The 18454-nt window shown below is 43.6% G+C and overlaps 1 protein-coding gene and 1 pseudogene across 1 annotated transcript; one reads left to right on the plus strand and one right to left on the minus strand.

Moving 5' to 3' along the window:
- The first annotated feature begins 7426 nt into the window (after positions 1 to 7426).
- LOC119463714 (uncharacterized) lies at positions 7427 to 10828 on the plus strand (annotated as a pseudogene).
- Positions 10829 to 11781: 953 nt separating this feature from the next.
- On the minus strand, positions 11782 to 14544 carry LOC125939854 (uncharacterized). The gene is made up of 3 exons (XM_049655347.1): positions 14057 to 14544; positions 13377 to 13447; positions 11782 to 12491 (listed from the first exon to the last, which is right to left on the minus strand). Exons 1-3 carry the CDS (start codon positions 14248 to 14250, stop codon positions 11782 to 11784), a joined length of 975 nt encoding a protein of 324 aa, XP_049511304.1. The 5' UTR covers positions 14251 to 14544.
- Positions 14545 to 18454: the final 3910 nt, after the last annotated feature.

The raw sequence follows: 18454 nt of genomic DNA on the forward strand, positions 1-18454 counted from the left end.
AGTCTTTCTCGGGGAACTTAAACGCTGAAAATTCGGTCTGTCTGTCTGTCTGTCTTTCTTTCTGTTTGTCTGTCCGTGAACAAATTCAGCCACCCGGCCAAAGTTGGACCACTTGTTTACCGCCCACACTACTTAAACTGGTACAGCTGTTCATGCTTGTGAACGTTATGGATCAAAAAGTAAATATTACGCATATCTGAGGCGCAACATCACTAGATAAGTATTAGGAGGTGTGTTCCTTTAATAGAAAATACATAGATACGTAACTCTAAAGACCCTAGTTTCTTAAGCTGCGCTGAAAATGCCATGCTATGCGCGCCGACGAACGACATTTGCCACGAAGGGAGGGAACCAATTCTACATGCGCACAGCCATTGACCCTTCCACGCAATAAAATACATTCATGTCTCACAAATGGTTCTTCTTTGCAAACTATCATGCTATACAGTATACCACACGCGACCGAAACATTGCTGACATATCGTGGAGGTACGAACACATGGCATGCCAGCAGTGATAATGTGGTAAAATGAAATCTGTTCAAACAAACCTCCATTGCATTTATCATGCCAGGACGGAAATGGTACGAGAACAGCATCACGGGTGGCCGCGGATCAGACCAGCACTCATGTAGTACGGCCGGCAGAAGACTATCGTCTTTCGACGACATTTGCAGCGAAGCACGCAGATACGCAGCCATTTTTTTTTCTTAGTGATTATGTTGTTCAACACCTATGATAGCCAAGGTCTCTACTGAGCCAGCTTTTTATAATCTTCTTTGATGTATACTGATATCAAGCGAGAAAATAGAAGTCAGCAGTATAGTGAACCTATTTCTACGTTTACCAGTCCCACTGTCTTCAAACGTTGGAGCTCTAGTGCCATTTAAGTAGTCTATAGCGCTATCTCCGGACGATTGCCAGCTCAACGTAAGTATGCGACATTCTAAGGTGAAGTCTTTTTAAACATTGAAATTCTATATCTTATCTGTCGTGGCCACCACCGTACATTGACAAGTTGAAATGCTTGATAGATGTGTGTACTTCCATGTGTCGCGCCTGGTGGGCCATTTTACCAGGGCGCTTCGATAATTTCCTTCTGATTAGGAGACTTCCGCAAAAGTTTCACATAGGGAAAGAAGGTGGCCCCAGAGGCGCTGGCGTAAATAAAAGGGTGTGAATAGAAGCCCCTAGAAGTTGTCTTCACACCGAAACTTTTTTTCGTACGATCGCATCACGCAAATTTTGACCCACGCTTCCAAGTCAAGACGACACTTGAGACGAAACTTAAAAGAAATATCCCTTCCAATGTTCGCAAGCCGTCTTATCAAGATCTCGTTAGTACACAGTTTGGATGCGCTTCCGCTATTTGATCGCCTCTCGCAAAATATCACATTAAAATGCTACAAGGAATTTAGGATAGTGCTAATCAGTTCATTTTGAAGAATTACAGCTAGCAGTGCACTATAAACAAATCAAACTGAAAATTTTATTGAAGTATTTGAAAACCCACCCTGACATGGTTGTGCTATCTCCATTGAACAAATTCTTTCACTCAACTCGAACAAAACGTAACATGCCTAAAATGACACTGGGCCACGTCACACAGGCTTCAGAGTCATTTCAGCTATACCCGCAACTACGGATGAAAACCTGCCTTTGATTATTCGGCAATTCCACGTCCTGTCCGGTTGTGGCATTCTCTCCCGGACAGCATCGCATGCCTGTAGAACGGACACATTCCGCGGCTTTGTAGCCAGTTACGTTGCTGATTAAGCGTGAATATACCCTGTTCGTAGACTAAGAAGCCGTTATTGCATAACCAAGTGATCTTTTCTCTCGTTCGTTGCTTATACCATGTTTATTTGTGTTTAGTTATTTTTTCGTGTTCAGTGATGAGACCATCATTATTGCATTTATTCTAATGCTTTTCTTTCAATATGCGCGCTGGATAAAAGGTACTTAGTGCAATTATTCAAATTATTTATTACAGTAGTTTATTCTTTGTCAATGTTACAGATGGACATGAATTCTTTTACAAATAATTTTTTTTGTTCCTTATGCGTCTTTTCGACGTATGTCACGCATCCAATGTAGAAGTATATTAGACACTCGCTCACTGTACGGCCCCTTGTTTTCACCGCCTCTCCTGAGGTGTCTTTAAATAGAACTAAAGTAAATAAATATATTAAGCTATGGCTATTTTCTGTACGTGGCGACAATGACTAGTGTTTATATCAAAATAATATTTGTATTGCTTATGAAATTAGTGCAGTTACGCTATTCAATTGCATACTTTTTTTTTCTACTCAGGCCAAGTATATTTCTGGTCAAGCTATGTTTCTACTACTTGCTTGTTGAGTGTTTAAATTAGCATGGTTAACGGCAATTCTATAGCAATTGCTTCTAAGTATCGACATTTAGATAATTCATCTGTAGCGAAGTCGTCTGTAGCGTTCGGAATATTCATAGTGGTTTCTTCCGACGGCGTTTATTTGCCTTTTCGAGTTTGCTATTATGTTAACTACTTCCACAAGACATATAATTGCAATCGAAATAATTGCTTTTTATTGAGATAGCAATTATATTATAGTAATATTAATATACTACTAATATTAATAATAATAATTTATTTCTGCCTCAAGAAATACAGACAGAGGAGCTGCAGAAAAAGCTGTCCTAAACAGATTGACTTGACTTCAACCGGATTTCACCCGTCGCCGTCGCCCTGAGGTTCCGTATAAAGTCCAAGGGCGATAAAATTGTCGCCGGGCGCCGTATGCGCGAGCGAAAGCGCGCGGGGGACGCGCGCTCTCACGCAGAGCGTACGCAAGGCGGAAAGCAAATTCAGCAGTCGCGCGAAAGGACGTTGGGGTATGGGATGGAAGGAGGCGGGGCGACGCTGTGCTTCAGCACCAAAGGCGCGTCTTGCAACCGGGCACAAGGGAAACTTGCCACTCAATCTCCCACGCGAAAGCAAGAAAGCGGGATGGCAGCGTGGGAGGGACGGGGAGGGGGGTGCAGCTTCTGCTCTGCCAACAACTGCGCTCGCACTTTGCCGGACTGTGGCGGTCGCCCGCACCGTCTCTTATCTCCACACGGCTATTACCTTTGTATGCATAGTGCATTCGCCGCTCAATTTCCCTTGAAGCGATAGACCGCACGAACCTCCGCCCGCTGCGGCGGCTGCGCTTGCTGCCAGCGTTTTGACAGTCGTTGTCTGCGGCCCACGGTGTTAGAAGTAGCTGCGGCCATTCAGTGTAATCTAATCATGTTTGCTTGTGCACGCTGACACCACGCTTGTTAATTCAGTTAGTAATCGAGAGAGAGAGAGAGAGAGAAATACGTTTATTAAATCATAAAAAATAGATAATTGTACATGTATGAAAAGGCAACCCCAGTGGTTCTTCCGGTGAGGTGCCTAGATTAAGTTAATGGTTTCGCTCCTTATAAGGTAGGTGAGCAAGCTGTCATATATAGCGTTGCGGTGTTGAGGGGTCCCTCTAGGAAGGATCCAGTCATTGAGTGTGATGAGTGAGCTCTGCAGCCCAGCAAGGCAGATTCTTCGCAGTGAGGATAGGCCAGGACATGTCCTTAGCAAGTGGTGTGCTGTGGCTGGCGCACCCGTGGTGGGGTCAAGCGACTTGTCAATGTATTGGGCTTTGAAAGCAGGCGTTACTGCCATGCAGGTGAGTCAAAGTTTATGCCGCCGATAAAACTAGTGGCAGTTAGTAAGCGAATGTGTCAAAGTTTTTGCAGCCGATAAAACTACTATCCCTACTCCGAATAATTTACTATCGCAATTGATGCTTCCCCTTTCGGGAGAAACTGCGACATTTTTTAGGACCTGATTTATTGTTTACGTGCCATTCTTATCGTGTTCATTTAAAGCAACAAAATTGATTGCAAGCATAAAGCCTTTGCCGTTTGCGTTTCTTCGAAAAATTTCATTGATGCCTTTTCTTACTTTGCCGCATTTTGGCCCCAGTGAAACAGAGCTCCGTCTGCACTTACCAGTGACAACTGCACTTCGCCTGTGTAACTCTTCTATATATTGCCTAATGATTGGAACGCTCAAATCTATCATAGCTATTTCACATGTTTGGGATACTTTCGTATGCCTGCTTTTCATGTGAGATGCGGTGAGGAGGTATTTATTTTCATCATGACATCTTTGGGAACATTACTAATCTAGCAACTGTACTCATTACCTTTGCTTCTACGTCTTTTACATTAGGGATGCAATATTTCTCAATTATCCGACTTGCGCATTGCTTGTTGCGCGACACTTTACACTTCATCACCATGACTATATTTTTTCATGTACTCGTTATACTTTTACAATATAGCTCCTAATACCTGTATTGAAATGATAATAGGCTCATCAGCAATAGTGTTTAATTATTTCATTTTCACCACTATGTCCACGCGCACTAAATATAGCACCTCATATTCGACCCTGCAATGTAAAGAAGGTTTTGCCGCAATAAGTTACCATCTGAGTAAAAAGGGTGGATGCTTCACTATTTCAAGTATTTTTCAGGCGCCATTGCACGACTGTGCATTGTATAAAAACGCTCCGTCTCGCACTGCACTATGCCGGTGTGCCAGTAAATACGGTAGACACGCGACCGACAGAGCTGCGTCTAGAGAAGGACCATCATCGACTACAACTACTGCTGGAGAACTTGTGTAAGAGTTTTCTCAGTTTTATCTTTATTGTAAACCGGAAAGGATTCGTCAAACGAATAACTGAAAACAGTTTCGTTGTGCTGCTAGAGGAACACTCAAGCGGAGTCTTCTAGCGACTGGGAGAGGAGAAACGAATGCTGCGGCTGCGCAAGTTGCGCACATTGTGCTAATCCCGTTGAACAAAGGCAGATACCTTTTAAACAATTTATGACCGACTACTTTAACTGATCGCGTAATCCCCACCAGCCTCTCTTTCTGCTGTCACCTTGTCTTGCTAAGGATCAAGAAGCCAGAGATACTGTTGTTACCGCTTTGACTAAAGCAACGTATACGCGTTAAGCAATATTTAGGCCAAATGGTGTCAGCAGCATATCAAATGATCTTCAAACACTGCAACAACTTCACGGTTAACTTATACTAAGGCTATTCTTTTCAACGACTCGTAGTTAAGCATCTGCCTTAACGTTGGCTGGTTGTAGTTTAACTTAAAGGTAAAGGAACAAATTGATCAGGAATAAGGTCACCCCTGTCTTTCAAAGCACGTAGTGAGAAATACACAAAATCTTGGTGTAAGCATAGTAGAATTTTTCATGTAGAGGAAAGCAGTCCATTAAGAAAATATGGGTTGTGTTGTATGTTCCTGTCGTTCGTTCATTTGAATCTAAATCTTAAGTTCGTGCCCAAATCTGTTCTTGATTAAACACCAGTTGATGCTGCCATTTGATCGTGTGGTTTCGTGTATGGAAATGACGCATTAACGTTCCAGGTAACCCCTACATTTTATTTCCGCTGCGTTTATTCCACTGTGTAAAAAAATATTGCTCCCTCCTCATTGCAATCAAGACTGACGTTTGCTGATAGTACGTACTTTTCCGTGCCTTCTGTTTATTCACATGCACTACGAGTAGTAAATATTAAAAGGTGTCCCTCACGTTAAGACATGACATTTCAATGACGTCCCCATTTCCTTGTTTGTCCGTAAAAGCTACTCGCGATATACGGAAACTCAACAATTGTAGAGCAGTATGCTTTAACGGACGGAGCAATTAAATTATTTGCAACTACGTTAAAACATTGTGTCGACTGGATATAGTATGACAGCATAGTACCCGATGTTTCAACGCCGAGCTATACGCGCGACCATATAGTTGTAGTTTGTTCGTGTCGGCTTCGACGTGTCTTCTTTCCCGTGAATAAGGCGTCACATTTCAAGGCTTCGTTAATTTTGCTGCGAGATGCAATTGCTTCTCAAGCTAGCAAAGCGAATGTGCAAACTACGTATCGTAGTGAATGTTCTACAGCAGTCTATTTACCGTTTTGACAAGGAATAAATAACATCCTCAATTTCTTGCACATTTAAACAGTTTTTAATCTCATATTCTTTGGTCTATAGTTTTTCTCTGCACGGAAAACAATAAAGAATTCACTATGCTGCAGACTTTATATGTTTACTGCACGTACATTAACATTTAAAAATATAATTGCATATTGCACTTACTTCAGTGCCTTGAATTTCTTTTGTTAATCCATGCATTTCTTCGCTTCTCTATATACACCTCTTGTAAAACACATGCAACCATTTTGAAAGCAGGCAAACACCTTGTTCTTATAAACGATAGATAACACGTTAAACACGAGCAAATCATTTCGTGCAGTGAAGTCAGGCAGATTCATGCATTCCTGCGACGATGGTATCTTTCAAGTGCAAATGGTTCTTGCACGTCCACAAATAATCAAGGGTGCAGAAGTATCGCTAGGCGTAAACCTTCCCCAATAAGTGAGAACCAAACTTTGTCATGAGTTTGCAACTACGTCTATTACTGCATGAACTCATATGCGCACTCATGCGCGGTACACGGGAAAATCACATATCGTGTAGCACGAACACCTCGTGTAGCAGGAACAATTGCGAATAAGGGCACCGAGCATGAATATATCAGCATGAATTGGCAGACCACGCATGGTGATGCCGCTTGCCGGTTCTCCCAAAGGACAAAGAATTGGCAACGGTAGCAATGCTACCGTTGCGTCGTGCTAGAACTTTTGGATAGGGTTTGCACCGTACGTGGAGGTTACGTGTTCCATTGCATAAAGCAGTTTAGCTGCTCCTGCACTGCCGAAACTCCCAGTCAGCTTCTAGGCGTCTCACAACACGGGAGGGATGAGTAGTAAGGGGATCGTTGTTTCTAACTGGCGGCGTTTATCTGCGGCACCAAATGCGTATTTATATAAAAACGTTGCGAGGAGAGAAGGTGGCAAAGACTTCCGACGCTGCTCGACGAGTTTCCCCTTCTGATCTCGTCAGAAACCTCCGAGCCGCCCCAGAGGCCTTGCAACAGTCACCAACGCCGCGCGCGTTCGGTGCGAACGCGGGCAAAATAACGACTGCGTCTACAACAGTTCTGCGCGTTGCTGGTGCTGCTGCATGTCCAAGTTTATACAGCTGATAAGACTACTATCCTTACTCCGTATAGCTCTCTACTAAACTGCTATCGCAATTGATGCTTCGCCTTTCGGGTGAAACTGCGACAAATTTTTTTGCAGCACTTCAACAGCTGTCACAAGGCAAACAATGCCTCCTGCCATTTCGTTTATGTTCTAGCTCCGACGGCAATTGACCTTTTGCAAAATAGTTGTGCGCATGCGCGAAAAAAACAGGTCGCTAGGCGCGCCCTCTACTTGGATAGAAAACAAACCGCTTCCCGCCGGCCGAGCAGGCTCGAATGCTAGAGGTGACTGATGTGGCTGCGTTTTCAGCAATGCCAACTCATTCTGTTGCTTGCGGCTGCACGAATTATTTTTATGGAAAAAATAAGGTTAGTTTTTTTAGATTTTCAAGCAAGAATAAGGTGGCCAGGAGAGCAGCGTGGATTGCGGCTATCACACGCCTGAATCCCGACAGTTCGGCATGGGAGCCGAAAGAACATTCGCGCATTTGCAGCGCGCATTTCATCACAGGCAAGTTTCTTTCCTTTATTTTTTCATTTTATTCTCGTTTGCACAATTTCTCATAGATGACAGTGTCCTTTTTCCATCCTAGGCCGGTCGTCTAACTTCGTGAAGCACCCTGATTACATTCCGACAGTGTTCACGTACATGCGTACTCCCGGCGACGCTGCTGTGCGACGACACGGCCGCTGGTTGAAACGGCAGCAGATCGAGTGTAAGTGCGTTGTTCGTCTAATTTGTTGTTGTTGAACATGTACACAGAACTCGCTAGTTCGCGCGCAGTTTTCTATGATATTTTCCATGGGTGGGCACAGCAACAGCAGATGATTTGTGCGCGAGGCACGGCGCTTACTCGAACTGAGTGACACGGCCAGTTATCACACGGGCACTTTTAATCACGATCAACGTCGATCCGTATAGGATTTTTTGATCGCCGTTATGCGGTTTAAACTAATCCGGATTGAGTTTGACGTTAACGTCCGCCAAATCGCGATCTCAGCCGCATCGCAATGCGCAGATTACCTTCGTCTTGCTGCCAATGAAAGCCTGACCGCGATTAAATCTGACCGTGTAGCAGCAGCTCATACTGATCAAACCTAATCCGGATCGGTGTTGATCGCGATTAAAAGTGCCCATGTGACACCCGTATTAGACAAGCGTTTTTTTATTTTATTTTTTGGAACTCGTTCTCGTCATGTGAAGCTTTCACATTCTGTGTGACGAGTTGATAACGCTCGAAAGTCCTGTTTTTCTGATCGTTGGCGTGTTCATTACGCGAGTGTATTCGCTGAAAACGGCATCAAGCTCGAGTCGCTTAGCTCACCCGTCTGGTTTTGTTCTTGTTTTCCCCCAAACGCGCTTTTGGAAAACTGCAGGTGTTGCGGGCACTGAGCGAGAAGTGGAACGACAGGAGAACGCCGATTCCGATCGAGCCCATGCGCTCCAGATTGGTCAAGGTAATATGACTGCATGTTCTTATTAAGTGCGGGCAGTTTTACTCTTCGGCCTGGTGACGATCACCAACTTTAACAATGCGCCCCCAATATTATGGTCTCTTAATTCTAAGGTTCTCAGTAAGAAAAAGAAAGTTCGTGTATTTAAACATGACTCGCTGTGCGAAAGCTCTCATTAAAACAGGCGGAGTTACAACTTGACAGGTAGCAACTAGCAATAACGCACTTTTGGAACAGTACGACGTTTCACTTTTTACTTTTCTGGCACTTGCTTAAAATGTTGTCTTCACCTTCAGGAACACCATGTGCATCCCCACACATCCTAGCACATGACATAAGGCCTGGAGATGACACAGATATGCTGGAACCTGCAGACGGCGAAACAGGTCAAAATATTACATGTAACATCTTATAAGAACTAACAGCGAGAAGGCCATCGAGCACCTTGCCCAAAATGAGCCTCTTCAGAACGTGCTCGGCCAACTGGACAGCCGAACCTTTATACAGACAGATTCTGGATGCTTGACTTAATACATCATCAGCCCACAAAGCTACTCATCAAATCAAACGGCCTGAAAAATAACGAGCGAGTGAAGGATCTTTTTCTTCTCCTCTTTTAATCTCTTATTCTTTCTCCCCTGTGCAGGTACAAAAGTGGACGTTGATCCCGGCCACGGCGGCCGAATTTCGATGGGGGCGAAATGCGAAAACACTCGTGTACTTAGATTTAGGTGCACGTTAAAGAACTCCAGGTGGTCAAAATTTCCGGAGTCCCCCACTACGGCGTGCCTCATAATCAGAACTGGTTTTGGCACGTAAAACCCCATAATTTTTAACTTTAGCCTTTCCTCGTCTTTCTCTCTCTGTGTCAATAGAAGCTCCTCACTCAACGTGAAAAGGTGCTGTTCATCTGTCATTCCATGTCTGCTTTAGGATTTGTAGTCTGTGTTTCTTCGTTTCTATATTACATATATTTGCCTTACAATGCCACATTACCAACAGCTTTGCCTTACACATGAGGCCAATGCATGGTACTGTTGCATAAACGAGGCACCGCATAGTTAGTTTTGGCTAATATCACTGAACAGTTTCAGTTCATACTTATTAAATACTTGATGCCAGCATTATCTAAATAAAATACTAATGCTATTTTCAGAGCAAGGAGCTGCACTCGAGCCTAGCCAAGGTTGCAGAAGTAGCAAGGAGGCTCTGCTCCAGACGGAAGCGAAAGTTGGCCACCTGCAGAAAGAGGTTTCAAGGCTGGAGAAAAATAACATGCAGCTTGAAAGGAGGCTGGATTTAGTACAGTCACAGCTACTGACATTAAGCCTTATCAAAAACTCGCCAAAGGAGTGCATCTTCTATACAGGCTTTCCCAACTTTGAGATATTTCAAGCGATGCTAGACTATTTGACACCTGGTGCAATCAGAATGTCGTACTGGGGATGGGAAACAAAACATGAATCTGAAACTCGTGGCAGGCCTACAGAAACAGAACTAGCTACAGAGTTTTTCATGGTGCTGGTGAGGCTGAGAACTGGCATGTCTGGACGAGAATTGGCTCGTAACTTCACGCTGTCGGAGCGTCAAGTAAGCCGTATTTTCGCAACCTGGATAAACTTTCTGCAATGAGAGCTAAGAAAACTAACGAACATTCCATCACCAGAAGCAATTAGGCAGCACCTTCCCAAATCCTTTCAGAACTTCAAGAACACACGACTTGTCTTGGATGCTACTGAAGTTAGAATACAACGACCAGCATCACTGAGTGCACAGCGCCAAACATTCTCGACATACAAACACTACAGCACCTATAAGGCTCTCATTGGCTGTCCTCCTGATGGCTACTTAGCTTATGTATCTCGTCTTTGGGGAGGCTCCGTGTCTGATAAAACAATCATTCAATGTAGCTCCCTGCTGGAGCATTTAGAACCAGGAGATGCAATCATGGTGGACAAGGGTTTCACATTCCCTTATTTGCCTCATGGCATCACAGTGTATCGTCCCCCATTTCGTAAGCCTAATGAGCGACAAATGCCAGCTCAAAGTGTTGAAGGAACTCGTCGCATTGCTTGTGCTTGTGTTCATGTGAAACGATTGATCGCAAGGGTTAAAAGCTTCCACATACTGGATAGGCCATTTCCTATTATTATGATAGATATGGGAGAACAGGTTTTTCAAGTCTGTTGTTATTTGAGTAATTTCAGAAATGTGCTCATAAAAGACCTTGACTGATAGTCAAAGACCTTACAAATAAGTGTGTAATGTTGAATAAGGCTGTGTATATTTTTAGGCCACTTTTAGACTTGAATAAATGAGTATCATGTGTCGAATGAACCTGTTCATTGGCTTTTATGAATAGGGCTAGTCCCTGAATGGCAACCAGTCTCAAATGTGTCACATAATGTAGGGCAACCAAACTGTTCACTGATGCTGTAAAATGTGCTTTCGAAGCTTTCATTCCCTGAAGTGTTTTGGCCTGGGTCACGGAGAAAGAATAACTTTCTCCGTGGCCTGGGTGCTTTCTCGTGTTATTATGCATGTTTACTTTTGTGTCTCGAATTCAATATATTAAAAGTTTGCTCGTATCAATCTTTTTAAGGCTTCCCGTACTTTGTTTAACACCTTATTTTTTTCGTACTTTGTTTAACACAAGTGCACTATTAGAAAGAGCTCCAGGTGTTTAGAAACAGAAGTGCGAGTGGAAATTAGAGTTGGCATTGTGTTGAAGGCCAGCGGTACTGACTGTTGTTAACTTGCTTTTTTGTAGTTCGCGTTAAAAAGAACATACCCAGTTGTGATGCAGCAGCAGCCTTACATTTTATTTAAGCTTCCGAAGCTTTACAAGAAGCTCATTTCCAGGCTCACACACATAAAAGCCTGCTTGAAGCTTCTTAAATGACACATACTGACTATTTAGGTAGAGATTTCCAAGCCGCTTAACACGCTTTATCAGCAGCTCAGGTACAAGGGCTCTCCTTATAAAATGGAACAGTGTGGGTAGCATTGTTGTTGCCCAGAAGTGGTCATCAAAATAAATCCGTTGCACATGAATGTTGTCTGATTGACATGGCTTCTCACTCTCTGTCCATATGACAAAGTCGCACCATGTGTGCCAATAACGGCCATCTGGCCCTGTACTTGATAATAGTAAGCATGGTCCTTCTTTAGGACTACTTCATCACCTTCTAACTTGAAGCAGAAGTTTCTGTCTGCAGATGCTTCATCAGCAGTGAGCCCTCTTTTAGATAGGGGGCACTTGACTTTGAGCAGGCCTTGCTTACCATTGATGGCGAGGCTGCTTTGTGTATATGCAGGCCAGTTTCTTCGGCAGTAACATCATTGTCTGTGCACTTATTTAGCAACTTTTTGATGTGCTCTACCATATGCAATCGCCTCAGGTTTTGGCATTTGCACATGGGTACAGAATGCTTTTCAAACAACCCCTCAGGCTTTGTACATCTGCATGCTCGCTTAAATACCGATGCTTTAACTAGGCCAGTGCGCGCTTGATACCAGTGTTTGTTTTCAGCCTGACCAACTGTCTCCTCACAAACTTGCACTCTCTCCTTCTCACTGAGAGCTATGAGTGATTTTAAGTAGCTACTTATTTCTTCGTTAGCTCTATCGCTCCAGAGATTAACACTGTCACCAATTACACTTCTTTCTTCAATGTCCTTTGGGACCACCTCAACTGACGGAGCTATGTAACGCAGTGCCTGCAGTGTTGGGCAGGCACTGGCAAGTCTTTTTTTGAATGACAGTATATCTTCACTCGGCGTTGTCTTCCCCTTTGAAGAGCTGTACTTCTGGTTCACTTTGGACCGTGAAGGCTTATTGATTACGTGCTTTCGGAAAAAAATGTCCTCCAGTGGCAGCTTCGGGACTGGCTTCTTTGCTGTAATGGAAACAAAGTGCAGTAAGATTTGTAAGGTGTCAATGGAGTGATTTCAACAGGCATTTGTCATAAGGGTGCACAATCCAGGATATTACCACATTCAGTGCATTCAAGACCTTGAATAAACAATGTTCATAGACATTATACAATGGCTGTAAAGATGTAGGAAATGAAATCTTCATTTCTGCTATCTTAAACTTTCTTCACGAACTGTATTCCGACTCCCCTTAGGAAATGAGGTGGAGCAGGTAGCATTATTGTTGCCCAAGCATATGCCAGCTATTCACTCTGTCCATATCACAGTCACAATATGTGTGCCCCGTTAGTGATGCAACCCTGAACTTCATAATAAGCATTAGCTTTACATAAACTTAGTTTACAGCAGGAGCTTCTGTAGGTGCAATTTCAGCACGCTTGGCTCACCATTAACAGTTACCGTGCTGTCTAGTAAGGTGACGAACCGTGCAATGTATTTGTATACATGTAGGCCAGTTTCATGAACTTCATTATACCACACGCATTTCTGCAGCACCTCATATATGACAATATGTTTTTCGTGTGCTAAGCCATAGTGAAATTCATAGCAACACAAATTTCTACCTCGTTTATTGCACATAAACTCAAGCAAGGATAGCAGTGTATTTTGATCACAAGGACATTTGTGGTCCAGTGTATCTGCTGCAACTGTTCCGATACAATATGCCTTTGCAGCTATCTTGAGTGTCTGCACATTTGAAATGTTAACCTGCATGCAGTGTGGACACATACTATTGAACGTAATAAATTTTCATTCAAAATGAAACATGCGTTTGATTATCATTATGTTTCCAGCTTCTCTTGAAAAAATCCACTTGTATGGCAAGTCTGTGCATGAAGCTTGCTCGCCTGGTCCCTCTGATCCTGCTTCCACAACAGCAAACAGCAGTCCTGCTACATGCTGACATGTTTTGCTCAGTCTGGAAGCCATGTTTTGCAGAGAATAGATATAAGGGAAAGGATGCATACAATCCTAGGCATCGGAAAGCTCGCGACACTAGAACGAAGGGCCAGTGACCTGCTGCGTTACCACATCATGCAGCTGACGAAAGCAAGCTCTCCCTGTGCGCATACACTGTGCAGAGCAAAAGACATAACTTTCCTGTTTGCATACTGAATCCGTCTCTTGTATCGACAGCGACTGTGCCCAGTCCAGATAACAGTTCCTGATCGTAATCGAAAATTATTGCTGCAACACAGCTCAAAAATATCCTGATACAGTTTGTTGGTCACGAAGCTATATCCTTACCGGACACGATATAGGTATCGACCGCGACAAGTGCCTGTGTGGCGAAATAGCTAGGCCGACAATGCTGCACTTTCAGAAACTTCAACGAGGTCATGCCACAAACCATAACGCTAGCGTATGGGTCGCTTGCGCAGCGACCGCGCACGCCGCCGCGATAAATCCGTCCCGCTGCTCGAAACGCACTTGTGTGCGGCTCCTGTCGCTCATTGTTTACACGAGACTGGCAGCAGTGGTATTTATAAGCTGCTAGCACGTGTATATGCAAAAAAGGCATGCTCACCCGGCAACGCATTCACAGTGAGCTCCGACGATGCTTCCTGTGACTCGTTCAAACCACGCCGAAACAACGTAGACGCCGCTCTTCATAGATGGTGAGCATGCCGCTCGAACCAGCCCAAAGCGCGAATCACCGGTTTCCAAGTTCATCATCGCATTGGTATGGTATGGTATGGTATGCATTATCTGATGGCGCATACATTGCAAATGTAGCCTTCTTCCTTCAAGGCCCAGCCCCGATGCGCCTGGCGAACGGTGTGCGTGCTGGAATGCAGGTATCGCCAAACGTCGTCGATTGTCACTTTGCACTGCGAGAAATCGCCTGTCCGATTAATCTCCGAAAAGGAGAACGGAATTGCATCTTCCTCGATCATCGGTAAAGGCGTGCAACAAGAAGCACCACTTGAAAGCGATCAGAAAAAGAAAAAAAAAAGGCGCCAGCGAACAAAGGCTTCCGCAAGGCAGCACGGCAGCTCAGGCACTGTTTTCCATCCAAATATGTTTCCGCCGCTGCTCACTAGAGGGCGCGCACTATTTTGCAAAAGGTCAATTCTAGCTCCGACGATCATGGCAAACATCAGGATGGTAATAGGTGCATAATAACCGTGGAAACGCAGATCGCACGTAATTGAACCCATAGGTCAGGAAACAATGGGTAGAGTTTTATTGGCATTAAAAGAAGAATTAGAGTATAGACTAATAGAAATTACACTTTAGTGGTTGGACTAGATATAAAGAGACACACCTTCTTTGCACCTTACCGGTCTGGAAATTGTGCAAATTCTTGGATATCTTGTTATCTTGGATGTAGCATCGGTGGCGGCGCAATAATATGCGATGTCTGTTTTGCAATTCGGTTACTGGTGAAGCATATACCGTATGGAATTTAAGGTGCTCTGGAATTTCATCTTTTCAGCAAATAAGATGGAATAAGCGCTTCTTTCCCAGGGGTTTACGTAAAGCAGTTGTTCAAACTCGTCTTGTCGAGAAATTAGACTACAAGCGTCAGCCTGGTGCTTCATGCATACGGCATCCCTGGTCGTAAAGTAGAGAGACATACTTGACTTTTGTTTTCTACCATTGTCTTCCTTTAAATTCCTCCCACGTGGTTTTTTTTATAGAGCAGCTGCCAGGTGTCAGCAAATCATAGTGCGTCAGCCAATAATTGCTCTTTAGGTGTTTGTTATCTTGGATGTAGCGTCGGTGGCGGCGCAATATTATGCGATGTCTGTTTGGCACTTTTTATGCAGTATCAGTTCAAGTAAAAATTTCCAGCTACGTTCGGAGCAATCTCCTGTCCATAGGAACAAAGTATTGATTGCGTAGCGGGCGTGCCTCGGTCATAAAGTTGGAAGACACAGCTGCATTGTCATATTACCTCCTATCGTGAATTCAGCATGTTCCGGTTTGGTTTGCATAAAATGTTTCATCTTTCTTGCTGGTTTTTTGGTAATGTGAAGAGCATGGCGTCAGCCTGTCATAGCAGCTAGATGTGTGCAGCGCTCTCCAGGTACTGTATTGTACTACAAGGTAAAATCGGCGCAGTGGAAGGGAGGTAATACTTCGGTCTGGTAATCTGTAGGTCCAAAGTTTCTTGCTGCTCTGTTTATTTTATTTACATTTTTATATGAACGCTTCGAAAGATATTGGTATTACGTCGACAGAGACCGGCGCCAGTGGAAGACATCCAAACAACTAGCAGGAAGAGGATAGCAAGCAGCTATCATTGTAAAAAGGCCGAGCAGATATGGTGGGAAAAGAGGCACCGCCAACAAAGCACCCTTTGATATGGATGCATTAGTTCACTCAGACACTCTTGTTTGAGCCAGCGGGCTGAGTTATATAGACGCAATACAACACCTTTAAGGACGCAGATTTACTTACTGAGCTGAAATGAAAGTATAGGCATGCGTGTTTTTTGTTTTACTCGTTTGTTTCTGCTTATTCTTGGTTACTTAACATGGCGTAAATTTCGCATATCATAATACACCGCACCATTTGCGACTTAGTGCTTTTTCTCGTTGTTTGTTATGCTTTGTCCTGCTTCCGCAATGTTACCCTAGAATGCTGGGAAATTGGCACCTAGCCGGAACCAAGACTCACTAAGACATGGGAAAGTGAAGCAACTTGATTTGCAAACCTGTTCGCGGGTAACTATACCCGACTTAACATGCCACGCAGGAGGTTTGACCATGTGCCCGTTAGAATATTGTGCAGAAGTACCGCAGATGAAATAAGGGAATTTCGTGTATTATCCGAGTATTCTGTATATTGAATTTACATAAATGTGATGTTTTATATTACCAGCGTGTATATAGTAAATTATTCGGTAGTATACATCTTGATCTAGAGAGTTCCGTTACTCAGAATGACGTACAATGTCATGTGCCACAGCAAATGTGTTCATACAAAATTATTATATTGTTACGAGGGTGTGGGTTTATTTACACGTGATGATAGATGAAAGCGCATGATGGGAGCAGCCGAAGGGGAAGGCCAGTCCGGTACGATGAACCACCCAGTTCAAGCGCGCACTCCACACTACCTCTTTGCCTTCTTCTGACCTCCGCAGGTTGCCGCAACATTTTCCCCGGGGGCAGACGAAGCTTGCCGAGCGAGTTTATTGGGTTGGTGATAATACTGCTTGAGGCGAGCCACAATATGATCGGTCCTCGTCTAAACGCTCAGCTACAGCGGAGTAACGAGCGTTTAAAATATTTCCTAAATGTCAGAGCATCTCCACTCCAGACTTATTTAACGGCAGAACGTTCAATCACTAGTGCTTATGCAGCAGTCGTCGGGTTCACGATTCCTCTTCTGTAAAGGAAAAAAAAACCAAGAAGCACATCTACATTCTCATCAGACTATTCGTTCCAAGAAAAATCACTTAAGCTGAACAACCATCGTCTAGCGATTCACAACAACAGGTTGCCTGCACCATGTATAAGGGCGGAGGCCCTACAACACGGAAGGTTTGTTTTCTTGCAGATGGTTCTTTGTCTTTATTTCGTTGTACTTTTGTATGACTTTAATGCTGTTAATTAGTTCCTGTGGTATCACGTGTACTAACAATGCACTCAGGTGGTGGCTGCCCTAACTTTCATTGCAAGACTGTTGATTGCACACAGTAATCAGAAACTGCTTTGTTCCCAAAGTAATCAATGCCGATGCATTGAAGTGCCCAATCGCAGTGACATTATTCGCACTATTAGAGCTTGTGTTTGGCGTGATTTGAAGTTATTCAGTTAAAAATTGCTTACGAAGTATCTGATGCAAGTATTTTCAGTGGGTTGTTCCATTGAATGAAATGTGTACATTAATCAGGCGAACTCCATTTAGCCCATGCCTTGTTGCTTTTTTTCACGCATTGACAACAACGTTTGGGACTATGGGACATGGCCACATGTTCACTACCTGCGGCAAACCAAAGGAGGATATTTTTTTCACAAGAAAAAAAAAACTCTATTGGCGTTTTATTTTTGTATGCGTAGAAGAAGGCGATAAACGTGTGTAAGCAAGAATATCAACAAGAATATCAGCAAGAATCGGCAAGAATAAAAATATTCACTTGCTCGCACTTTCCAGAAGAGCATCGTTCTAAGTGTTGTTTGCAATGCAATGGGTTGTTGGGTTCAGGCATCGAGGTCACTCCTACGTCGAGGCCGAATGTATGATTCTTTTACAACGGAGTATGTTGTGCTAGTGAGTACATCTCGCTTCTTCATAATGAAATTAAAACCCGCCACGGTGGCTTAGCGGCTATGGTGTTGCGCTGCTAAACACAAGATCGCGGCATCTAATCCCGGCCCCGATGGCCACATTTCGATGGGACGAAATGCAAAAACGTCCATGTACTGTCATTGGGGCACGTTTAAGATCCTCTGGTGGTCAAAATTAATCGGCCGTCCTCCACTGTGGCGTGCCTCACAATCAAGTCGTGGTTTTCGCAAGTAAATCCCAGCATTAATTATATAATGAAATAATAAATCATTACATAACACAAATATATATAATGTCAGCCTCGAGATACCTCTAAAAAACACATACCTCTTTATGGAAAAGCTAACGACATTCACTGTCTCTGTTTATCGCTTTGTTTTTTTAGGATGCCTCATTTGTTATTTTGACTTTCATTTAGCCCGTACTTGCTTACCACCTCTTTCAACCTCGTCCTCCATTCTGTGTCTACGCTTTTGGGGTACAGATATTTGTGCACTGTAGCCAGCCATTTCTTTTAGCCCAATTCTTGCTATCTTTGCTATTTGATTTTCATTTACTTTTAAATATTCTGCTGCTGCTGGTTCCTGTCTTGCACCGGTGTCTCTCGCAAAAGTTAAGGTTATACGCTATGATCACTACGCAGACTATAAATGTCTTGTTGATCCATGATAGATTAGTATGT

The sequence above is a fragment of the Dermacentor silvarum genome, chromosome 9 (genome assembly GCF_013339745.2).
Source record: "Dermacentor silvarum isolate Dsil-2018 chromosome 9, BIME_Dsil_1.4, whole genome shotgun sequence".
Lineage (NCBI taxonomy): Eukaryota > Metazoa > Arthropoda > Arachnida > Ixodida > Ixodidae > Dermacentor > Dermacentor silvarum.

What these genes read in the sequence shown, in the direction of transcription:
- LOC125939854 (XM_049655347.1), bottom strand. Translation starts at nt 14,250, where the DNA reads ATGCGCCATCAGATAATGCATACCATACCATACCATACCAATGCGATG. An exon ending in CACTGTGAATGCGTTGCCGG is followed by an intron (nt 13,448 to 14,056) that starts GTGAGCATGCCT and finishes CATGGCTTCCAG; the next exon opens with ACTGAGCAAAACATGTCAGC. An exon ending in AGCAGGATCAGAGGGACCAG is followed by an intron (nt 12,492 to 13,376) that starts GCGAGCAAGCTT and finishes TTTCCATTACAG; the next exon opens with CAAAGAAGCCAGTCCCGAAG.